The sequence below is a fragment of the Octopus bimaculoides genome, chromosome 6, assembly GCF_001194135.2.
Source record: "Octopus bimaculoides isolate UCB-OBI-ISO-001 chromosome 6, ASM119413v2, whole genome shotgun sequence".
Lineage (NCBI taxonomy): Eukaryota > Metazoa > Mollusca > Cephalopoda > Octopoda > Octopodidae > Octopus > Octopus bimaculoides.
The window spans coordinates 70,609,670-70,621,957 of record NC_068986.1 but is presented as its reverse complement, the minus strand read 5'-3'; the positions used below and the strand labels follow the sequence as shown (position 1 = coordinate 70,621,957).

General features: G+C 36.8%; 1 protein-coding gene across 3 annotated transcripts in view; it reads right to left on the bottom strand.

The window, feature by feature from the left end:
- Positions 1-12,288, bottom strand: part of LOC106882864 (uncharacterized) — a 118,266-nt gene that overhangs the window by 11,424 nt on the left and 94,554 nt on the right. For all 3 annotated transcript variants that reach the window (XM_052968847.1, XM_052968849.1, XM_052968848.1), the window contains 2 exons: positions 6,588-6,668; positions 3,312-3,503 (listed from right to left, as the gene is read on the bottom strand). In XM_052968847.1, the coding sequence (XP_052824807.1) occupies positions 3,312-3,503; positions 6,588-6,668 (273 nt within the window). The remainder of the gene's footprint in view (positions 1-3,311; positions 3,504-6,587; positions 6,669-12,288) is intronic.

Here is a 12,288-nt window from a genome sequence, read left to right as displayed (position 1 = left end):
AAAAAAAAAAACAGTAAGGAGTAGCAAGTGCCAACAGCTACACCCACTTATCATTCCCCAATCTGACATGAAATTTTCATGGTATCTGGTTTCAGATGTATCTTTCTCCTAACTCTCAATTTCCCTTGTTCAACCTGCACCTTTGAACAACTCCCCCACCTCTTTCTTCCTTCACCATCCTTCTCATGTCTTACTATATCTGGATCCAACCCTATTTTACATACTAGCTTATATTAAATGAAATATAGAAATAAAGATCAATTCTTTTGTCCCAGTGTCTTTGAGACAGATATTTATGAGTGCCACAGTCATGTTAAGCTCAGACAGGTTTCTGTTTCACACATGTACTTTAAATCAATTGATTCATTTCATGACTTACTCAGGAATTTACTACCCTGTGTGAATTCTTTTATCATTTATCTTTCATCTGTTTTAGTAATTAGACTGTGGCCATGCTGGGGCACAACCTTGATGACTTTTTAACCAAATGAATTGACCTCAAGACTTATTTATTTTGTTAAGCATGGCACTTATTCTATCGTTTTTTTCACCAAGCCACTAAGTTACTGGAACATAAACACACCAACACCAGTTGTCAAGCAGTGGTGGGGTACAAATACAGACACAAAGACACACTCATTGATATATATATATATATTACACACACACATTTATACGAGGGGGTGCTGAAAAGTTCCTGGCTTTAAGAGTATCATGAAAAGCCTGGTAAGAGGCCTAATCTTCCGAGTTCTTTTACAAGGCTTAGAAAAACTGAAGGACCAATGCAATAAGTGTATGAATCTTAGAGGGGAATATGTTGAATAAAATCATAACTATCTGATCCTTCTATATTTTCTTTTACTCAAAGCCAGGAACTTTTCAGCATTTCCTTGTGTATATATATGGCATGCTTCTTTCAGTTTCCATCTACCAAATCCACTTACAAGACTTTGGTTGGCCCAAAGCTATAGTAGAAAACTCTTGCCCAAGGTGCCACCCAGTGTATGTATGTATGTATGTATATATATATCATCATCATCATCGTTTAACGTCCGCTTTCCATGGGTTGGACAGATATATATATATATATATATATATATATATATATATATATATATATATATATAAGCATATTTCTTTGTATGAGTGTATACAAATACACTCATAAACATTCACATATATTGCTGTATTTAGTTGATACATGTTTTCAGTAAAGTTGAAAATATTTCCATCTGTTCAGTTAATTTCAGCTTAAAATTGTCCTCCCTTCCCACATCAATCTAAAAATAACTTTAAAAATTAGACTGTGAAAGTCATGCTTCATTCAACATTTCAAGCTGTTATAAATTCTTTTTTATGGATTGAGGCCATAAAGGCATGTCACTCATGTTCATGCTCCAACACACAACCTGTCCCTGACAAACCTCTCTCCACCCTAACCAACCAACCACCTAAGTACATCTCTCTCTCTGTATTCCCTGTCCCCTCTATCTCTCATTCTCCCTTTGCACCCTTGTAGACCCACTTGCACACAATTGGATCTCTCCCCTACAACATATCCTCTTAACACCCCCCTCTCTCTCTATTTGTGTCCACTCACACTACATTTCCTTCCCTCTGCCTCCCAATTTCCTTTCGTTGCAATCTCCTGAACTTATCCATCCCATTCAACTTATTCAATTTTTGCTTCCATTTCATTTATGTACACCACCCTGTAACTTAAGTGGACTCCATCTGTCACCACCTGCTCCATCTTCACCATCTTTGCTCTTTCTCTCTTTCCTCTCTTGCTCCTGCTGAGCTAGCTATGTTTCTCCTCCTATTTCTGTCCTATTCATGCTCTCACCTCTCATCATCTGACACAAATCCACCTCCCTCAATGCCATTCTCAGCTTGCTAGGTGAAGGGGGTCTTGTTTTTCAAGTTATTTGGCAATCTCATCAGTGCTGGTGTCATGCAAAAAGCGCTCAGTACACTCTGCAAAATAGTTGGCATTTGGAGGGGTACCCAACTGTAGAAACCATGCCAAAACAGACAACAGAGCTTGGTGCAGTCTTCTCGCTTGCCAGTTCCTGTCAAACCTTTCAATCCATGCCAGCATGGAAAATAGATGTTAAATGAGGACGATGATGATGGATTAATTCAAAATTCTTCTTATTAAATAAACAACTATTAAGATGTGTGACATTGCAATATAAACTTTATCATTATGAAATCTCAGAAGAATTCAACATTAAAAATGTTACTTTTTTCAACTCAGTATACAAGCATATGTAAATCTACATATTGTAGGAGTAATGAAAGCTCTTTCCATTAGTGAGATTTTACATTTTTGTCGATAAAGCAATCCTAATATTGCTGCTTCATGTCTAAAAATGTACTGAACTTTTATAGTTGGGTCCCTAATCACTTTTTTTTTTACTTGCACTCATTTAAAACTCTCTCTTAACCCTTTTATTATCATATATCTGATGATATACAATGCTTTTGTTTCAATTAATTTTGAAAATAATGAAGTTAATAAAACAACTTTGTCATTATTTAACTGGAATTAGGAGCATAAATTAATATGAAATTTTAGGATTTTCGAGCGCGATCGTTGCCAGTGCCTCTGGACTGGCTCTTGTGCAGGTGGCACATAAAATGCACCATCTTGAGCGTGGCCGTTGCCAGTACTGGCCTGACTGGCCTTCGTGCAGGTGACACGTAAAAGCACCCACTACATTCTCTGAGTGGTTGGCGTTAGGAAGGGCATCCAGCTGTAGAAACTCTGCCAAATCAGATTGGAGCCTGGTGTAGCCATCCGGTTTCACCAGTCCTCAGTCAAATCGTCCAACCCATGCTAGCATGGAAAACGGACGTTAAACGACGATGATGATGGAAGGTTTTAATTTAGAACACTTTAAAACAGGAAATTTGTATAATAGAACCAGGGGTGGGCTCAGGTAAGTTGGTATCAAAAGGGTTAGGGTTCAAACCTCATAGAATATTGTTTTGTCAGAGTAAAATATCTAACTCCTTCACATTCAGATTTCTGTATCAAATGTAATACTTATTTATTCACACTGATTGGAATTAGTCATGCTTTACCTTGAAGCTTTGAGATTTCAATGATGTGATTATTTATTTTTAGAATAATATTGTAGGGTAAGTGTGAGAGGTTGGATCTGGCCAGTTTGAAGATAAAACAAATAGATTATTTTGGTTGGATATAGCCAGTTTAAATGTTAAAGGGTTAAAGACATACAACTTAACATACAATTAACATATGAATAATAAAAGGATAGTATAATAAAAAAATGTTACTTTCCATCATAAATAGGAATAACCTCCAGTCTTTCACCAATATCAACCATTATACCAGATTTGGATTTGTAGGAATAGAGAGCTGTGACAGCTTGGGTTACCATACACACTCCTTGTACATGAAACCGGTTCATCAATATTTTCATAATATTTTCCTTATCTTTTTTACTAATATTCAAAGGCATAACCAGCATGACCTTTAAAATAAAGACAGAAACATGTTATAGACTATTGTGAAAAAAAAAATGGATACAAAATAATCAAATTGGACTCATATAAATAATGAAATATTCTTTAAAAATATATTGTAATTATAAAAATTGTGGTGGGTGTGTGCTAAGAAGTTTGCTTCCTAACATGGTTCCAGGTTCAGTCCTACTGCATGGCACTTGGGCAAGTGTCTTCTACTATAGCCCCGGGTCAATCAAAGCCTTGTGAGTAGATTAGGTAGATGGAAACTGAAAGAATCCCATCGTGTGTGTGTGTGTGTGTGTGTGTGTGCGTGTGAGTTTGTCTTTGTGTCTACGTTTGTGTTTGCCCCCTTCTTATTTTTCTCTTTTATAACCTTGGTTTCTCTTTCATAAAATATTCCACAGATTCATGAGATATAGATGCCACTCTTATGTTCTTGCCATTGTTGGCTAGATTTAATTCAGGTAAAGAATTTAAAAAATTTGGTGTTACTTTCGAACACAGTTTCTAATACACTACAGATTCTCTGAATTTTTTTCAGACAAATTGAGACATAATGGGTTTTGGTTTAATCTCTAACTCAAGAATGACTGTAACTTCATATAATGGTTAAGATATTTGTAATATATAAAGAACTTATCATATACAGTGCTCAGGTGTACTACAACTCATCAGAAAAAAAACAAACCAAAACTGCATGAACAGTACAAAGAATATGCACAAGAAGTGAACAGCAGATGTCTATTAAAAAGAAAATATGGGGGTTAGGGGCATCAGGTGTACTGTTGGTGAATTTCAAGAAGCTTGGAAGTTTTGAAGGATGTAGTGTCCTGATAGATAACAACTGATGTGGGTAGTTTATTCCATGCTTCAGCAACTCTGAGTGTGAAAAAATGCCTCTGGAAGTCATGGATGCTGTGTTGTCTGATTTTGTAAGCATGTCAATGAGTGTCAGAAATACAGAATCCAAAATGGTACCCAAAGGTTGTTGTTGGAAAGATGGTTAATAATGTGTCCATACCCAAGGAAGTAAGATGTCCAGAGTATGGTTGATACTTGATGGTGGGTATAATTCAGGAATATAAACTTCAAGTGACTCATTTTGTCTATATAATCTGACATACTGAAGATTAATTTGCCTGATAACATAGGCATTAGACAATTCCCTTCTACACACACACACTGAACACAAGCTAGAGAGATAGTTTTAAATACAGTTCAGCAACTGATAGCTTTCAATACTTTAATGTTTCGAAACCCACCTCTGTCTTTCACATCAATACATCAAGGAATAATAGTTGGGTATTGAATTATGCAGTGAGTTCATTAGGTCTGCATGAAATTGGGCATCCACTGGGTATTATCAGGATATAAATGTGTTATCAACCTGTATTAACCAGGCTGTGAGTGTTTGTGAGTAACTTTATACTAATCAGTTGGTGAACCTTCTCTGGATGCCTGTGTGAAACAGCAACACTGTTTCAGTTGTGAGAGAAATATATATATATATGTATATATATTAATCAAAGTGTACAGAATTACATATCTATTATAGCTAATCAGTTTCATGCTAAGGGTTCAACAAAGTATTAGATAACAGCCCGATTATGTAACGTTGCACTCTTCCTCAACAACAATCGAAGGATGGTGAAAGAGGTCAGAAAGAAGTCGGAAGATTCAGGATTCAACTACGAGGTGACAGTAGAGAGGAAAGCTCATAATTGATGATCTAATGCTATCAGAATGCTGGAATTTGTCACTGAAATCCAGGAGGTCATCAACAATGATCTCAGCAAGCTGATGCATGCCACCACCTGGAAGGAAGGTGTGAATGAAAAGCTCATCAGGCAGGTGGTGCATGAGAACATTCACTACTTTTCATACAAGATGAAGAAGGGACAATTTCTTTCCAAGGCAATGCAGGAAAAGCAACTGAAGCACACCAAGAAGCTGATCAAGTTGAAACACTCACTGGAGCTAGACATGCTGTGGTTCTTCTCTGATGAGAAGAATTTCAGCCAACACCAGAAGATCAACTCACAGAATAATAGGTAGCTTTCTGTCTCACCCAAGGACGTGCTCAGAGTCATGCAGATGGAATTTCCAGTGACAATCATGAACTTTGGTGTTGTCAGTAGTGAAGGTGACACCATGCTACCCCACTTCTTCTCTGAGAGCCTCAGGCTGAACACTGATGGCTACATCTGTGATATGAGCGAGGTAGTGAAGTTCTGGATTGACTGGGTAGCTGCAGCGAGGCTGTACATATGGCAGCAAAGCTCTGTGCCCTGCCACATCAGCTGGAAGACCTAGTCCTGGTTGTTGGATAATTTCTTCAATCATACAGCACCTGACATTTGGCCTCCCAACTTGCCTGACTGCAACCTACGCAACTTGTTTGTGTGAGGCACAGTGGAATGAGAGACCAACAAATTTAGTTGCAGCATGAGAGGTAAGCCGAGGACCAGGATTATCAGGGCCTTCAAGGGTCTAAAATGGGAGATAGTGACGAAAACCTGTAGCCAGTTCTAAGGTTGCCTGGGGGCTGTCATCAAAATCAAAAGTGGGTTCATTGAGTGAGATTGACAGAACATGTCATGAAGACAAACTGACTCAAATTTGATGAATATATCACAAAAAAATAAAAACATTGTTTTAGTTTTTCCTGAGACAGTCATCAAGCAAATGAATACTCCACACCCTGTATATACATACACACCTATACTTGTACATTATCAATCAATACACACACACATATTCTTTTAAGTGGTAGGAGAGAATATAGATTGCTTTTTGTAAACAGATGCAAGCAGCACATAACTCTACCATTTGATTCTGAGTAAATGCTGCCTAAATGTTTGTTTTGTAACTTATAGAATTATGAAGATGTATCCTCTAGAAAATGATAAAAACATTACACTGATGAACAATGTGGCTTTTGATAGTTTAAAATTTATCTTCATTATGTGTTGATCTAATTCCTACTCATTGTTATCAAGCAATGATATAATTCCTAACGATAACATAAAACAAATTATAGTTTACATAAATTTTCACTCATTTAGCAAAGGAAGGTTGTAATTTCTTACTTGATAGTCTGGAGGTTTTATTTTCAAATCCTGGAAGATAGCTGTGAAAACGGATGGAAAGATGTCATATTCAATTTTGAACTGAAATATAAAAAAGATTTCAACAATTTTAATCATTTCAATAATCAAACAATTTGAAGAGAAAAATCTAACATTCAGGACTTTATCAGAAACTTAGCACCAAATAAAATTACAAAAAAAGCAATGATTTTTACACAGACACTTGGCAGAAGCTTGGCTCCAAGCAAAATAAAAAATAAGCAACGACTTTTATACAAACACTGGATATGCACGAAAAATAACTTCACATACATTTTACGTATGTTTAAATAGGTAAATTACATTCAATACAGTCTGTTATAAAAACTAAATTCTTAAAAAGTCAAATCAGAATGATTCATTTTTCTCAATAAAAGAGAATATTACAAAAGAAATTAAAGATATTTTCCTAATATATTGAAAGTTCAAGTGCTTGTTTTTATTAGAAAAACTGCTTTGATAACTCAATGGAATTTTAACAAAATGCATTTTCACAGTTCATATTGATTTCAAATTTTGGCACAAGGCCAGCAATTGTGAAGGAGGATGCAAATGGAAAGTTTGACCCCAAAGATGCACCTCATTCTGGCCGTCCAGTCGAGTTCAATGAAGAGCGATTAAACCAACTTTTGCACGAAAATTCTTGTCAAATAACAAGAGAATTGGCAGAGAAAATGGAATGCTCCCACACTGCTATAGAGAAGCATCTTCACTCGATGGGAAAGGTTCAGAAGTATGGAGCATGGGTTCCGCATGCTTTAAGTGACAACAACAAAAATTAACGAGTCACAATCTCCACTGGTTTGCTTGCTCATCACTGCTCAACTCATGGACACAAGCAACAATTTCTTTACCGAATCGTTACTGGCAACGAAAAATGGTGCTTGTACATCAATATGAAGCAGCGTAAGGAATGGCTTAGCCCTGGTAAACAAGCGACACAGCACGTGAAACAAGATCTTCATTCGCGTAAAACAATGTTGTGTGTATGGTGGGACTAGGAAGGGATTATTCATTATGAATTGCTTGAATGGAACCAAACAGTCAACACAGAACTTTATGTTCAACAAATGGAACGACTCAACGTGGCTATTCAACATGGCATTCTTGTCATCCATTAGCCTTCACCCTTTTCCAAACAAGGTAATATTCTCCATAACTAAACATAATTTTTTTGCATGGAAGCCTGGAAATAAACAAATCATTTGAGTAATGGTAATGCTCATTTATTCTTATCAAGTTTATCCACACACATACATATACTTACAAACCAATTCAGAATACCACAGACTTCAAGAGCTGTCTGTCTTGACTTAAGCAAAAGAGTCTTGCTACTTTGCTTGAATTTTGCAAAGGAAAAAACTTAAATAATTCCAATGGAAAACACAAATGGTAGATTCTTTCATCGTAAATAGCAAATGAGGGTTCAGTAAAAGAAAGCAGTAATTATGTTCTTTGGATACACATGAGTGTCATGAGGTCTGCTGGTGCCTTGCAAACCTTTTTGCATATGGAACAAATTGAGGATGCAGTTTGCTTGAGTGCTTCTGGATCATTTACTACATGCTTTCTAGAGTGGATGGGAAGGCCTGCTTTACTCTGTGCCACAAAACCACAATGACAGGTCATGTTTTCATTTGGAGGAAAGTGTGCCTTCATGTTTGCATGAAATAAGTCCTGATGTTGGAGTTGACTTTGCTCAAATCTTTGAACTGTGTAGAAGCATAAGATACATGTCTCTTTCAGACACTAAGACACACACACACACAAATATATACTTTCATCAACGTAAATCTTCATTAAAAGCTGGATGTTCATAGTCCCCACTTCCTTTCTCTTTCACTGTAGCCAAGCCATTTCTATAGAGTTTTCACTTACTGATGGGACATGAGAAAATTAGATAGCTCATCCATTGCTATTTTGCTCCCCCACCTTACAACACTAACACTTGTTTATATATTTAACCATCTCTCTCTTAGATAACTGTTCCTTGGTTAAAAAGTTCTCTCTGCCTCTTGATTCCATTAAATTTATACTATGTATCTTGTGTGCCCTTCACAAACTTTTTTCAGATTTTGTACTTGAGAAGATACATCAAACTAAATAAAATTGTGGTTGTCGTTGCATAGGGCATGTCCCCTACATCTCTCTTCAGCTGAACAATCCTAATCTTGTGGGCTCATGGGTGCTGGAGCCACAAAAAAAGCACCCGTGCTGGTGCCAAGTATAAGTATCCTAGCTGGTGCTGTGTAAAAGTACCCAGTACACTCTGCAAAGTGGTTAGTGTTAGGAAGGGCATCCAGCAATAGAAATCATGCCAAAACAAACATGGAACCTGAGTAGCTCATCAACTGGCCAGCTCCTGTCAAACCGTCCAACCCAAGCCAGCATGAAAAACCAATGTTAAATGATGATGATGATGGTGCTGCTCTATAAAAAGTCACCTTGTAACTTCTTTCTTTCTATCTAACAGATATTTAGTCATGTTAGTCTTTCTCCCGTTCCTACTTAACATCCTTAGTCTCATAAATTTCATTAGCTTAATTCTCCATGAAGCACTTTTTTCTCCTAGTGCATCCAGCTATCTCTACGCTCTCCACTAATTTCGATAAATCTTTCTCAATGCCCTCCCTTGAAAGCTTCCATTATCTTGATAGTTACTCTTAAGAAATACTGTTGGAGACTGCCCACCCCAACCCTTAATCTCCATATTTATACATACTATTATTGGTTAATGTATCTCCCTTACCTACCACAGTTTCTTCTCATGTATATGCCACAGCATGTTTTGCCTATATCAATATTTATAAATATATTGATATATTGTAAATATATTGTTGCTAACACTAGTCTACAACAAGCAAAGCTCCATACTTGAACACCTGGTGTTTATTAATAATATTTATAAAATAATTGTAATGGACTTTTTGTGGTTTGTTAGGGTGTGGTAAATTATAGCATGTGAACTACAAGATAAAAGCATCTAGCCATGTATAAGACAGTTAAATATTTTTCCTTTAAACTGCACAGAAAAATGGCCTCTTATAAATGAACTGAGTCATAATGACTGCACGACCTAGTAAGGAGTATTATGTGTTAAAAGTATAATCTAATAAATTCAAAGTTTTAAAGTGTGATGCAAATTTTAACTAAGTAATTATATTTAGCTAGTTTGTGGTCAGTAGAACTTCCCCTGTACTTGCATAGATTTCTTTTTGGAGATGTCACTCTTTTCCTTTGGCATATATAATATGTCAAGATAGAAAATAGCCCAAGCCTGAATACACTATTGCCACTTTCCCAACAATAGCTTTCTGCTTCAACTGTTCCTCTGAAAGGACTCCACTATAATCTCATTTTTATCAGTTCTTAAAAGAAGAAAAGCAAAGGAGATCTGGTAGTTTTGTGGTTGGACCTTGCAAACACCTACACATCTACGGTACACAAACTGGCAGAGGAGACTCTTTTGAATCCACAGTGTTCTCAGCAAGATCAACGACTTCATTCTGAATTATTAAGGCAACTTCTTGATGATAGTTTTGGATGCACAGATGAGAGTTAATGCAGACATAACTGTGAGGTCTAGGAGCTTTTTCCCTTCTTGGGCTTAGTCTCACTGCTTGGCACCTTCTGCAAGTGTCTTTTACTATAGCCCCAGGCCAATGAAAGCCTTGTGAATGGATTTGGGAGACAAAAATTGAAAGAAGCTCATTGTGTGTGTGTGTGTGTGTGTGTGTGCATGTGCGTGTGTGTGTGTGTGTGTGTGTGTGTGTGAAAGGAGGTAATGGGCTTTGTAAAATGCCTGTGTTTGAAAGGGGCTACAGAAATTTGTGAACTACTTTTGGTGTATGTTAAACTAAGGTATGTGTTGAAATAACTAATGTATCTATATATCCTACCAATATGTCTGTCTATTCTCTCTTGTCTTGATTTTAAGTTTGTCTATCTGAACTAGTGCATCAATTCTGTCTTGTCCAATATATCTGCATGTACATCTATATTTGTCAGTATACAAGTTACAATCTTCTTGACATAGCTTGTGTGTGTGTCTAGTGTATTATCTTGATGGTCATCAATTTACATAGTTGTTTTTTTCCCCATACTATCATAGGTTTTGCCACCAGCTGCAATTCTTCCTCTTATATATCAGTGTCTATGCATGTCTATTTATCTATTTGTCTATCTACTTGTTTGTCTCTCTTACTTTCGCTATTACATTTTCCATTATTTTCTCTCATTCTTTTCCCTTATATTTTTGTTTCTCATCTGTTAAAGACGAAAAAGGTTATTCTGAAAATACTATTCTCTGATAAGCATCGTCCCCGGATATAAATCTCCCCCACCACTGCAATTTTCCCTCCAATTTTTTTTGCTGTGAATAGAAATTTTGTCTTTCTTTGTAAAATATATGCACATCTATACAAGCAATCAGATCTAAGCAAGCATTGCTCAAATTTCTTCAATAAAATGTATCAGATTTCATCTGCATGCATTTAATTTTTTAGGTACGAGTTGTAAAGCATATGTGCATGCAGAGGTGCATAGCTTTGAATACTGACCCTCCCCCTCATCTCACCTCACCCCACCCATTGATCTTTGTACTGAGTCTATGTTAGCATCACTCATAGAAAATCTACCTCAATGAATTTTGTCTGACCCATGCAAGCATGGAAAAGTAGACACTAAAGTGATGCTGACATAGACTCAGTACAAAGATCAATGGAGGAAGGGGTGAGGGGCGAGGTGAGTAGTGTTCAAAGCTATGCACCTGTGCCCTTCTTGTCATCAACCCTGAAACAAGCCAGCAAAGTGATATTTCCCAATGACCTGACATGTTTCCATGGAAGATTGGAAACAATAATACATATATACATTCACAACTGTGAGTGTGACTGCTTTACAAGTGATAGTTACTGACTAATATCTAGATAAATGCACACACACATACACACACACAAACATACATGTGTGCATGTGTGTGTTGTGATATGGGATGAAACGCATTGTGGTATTTATTCCAGCACTTGGTGTTTTGAGTTCAAATCCTACTGAGGTCAACATTGCCTTTCATACTAGTACTAGCATAGGGAGGGAGGCTAGTGGAAATGTTAGAGCATCAGATGAAATATTTGTTTTGGTTTTTTGCATTCTGAGTTCAAATCTCACCAGATCCTACGTGGGTAGTAAATTTAATCTGTAACCCAGTTTAACACTTGTACCTGGCAACTGGCATTCCTTTAGCAGAATTCACTCTGTTGCACACAATCAGGCCAGGTCAGTGGTTTGAGGATACTTTCTTCTCACCTGTCTCAGAGGTCCTGTAATAGATCATGGGCGCTGCCTTTCTCTACTAATTTATAGTTAAAAAATAGTCTTGTATAACTTAGAGCAGTGTCAATATCACTGTAGCACAGAAGAGGGAGTGCATTGGTTAGTGTTGATTGCATTTGAAATCACAAGTTGATCAGTGGAGTAACTAGATTAAATGATTTTGTTTTTGGTTAATGTTACTTCTGCAAATATAAAGGATAATACTTTGCAGGTGTAGGCATGGCTGTGTGGTAAGAAGCTTGCTTCCCAACTACATGGTTCCAGGTTCAGTCCTGCTGCAAGGCACCTTGAGCAAGTGTCTTCTACTATAGCCTCAAGCTGACCAAAGCCT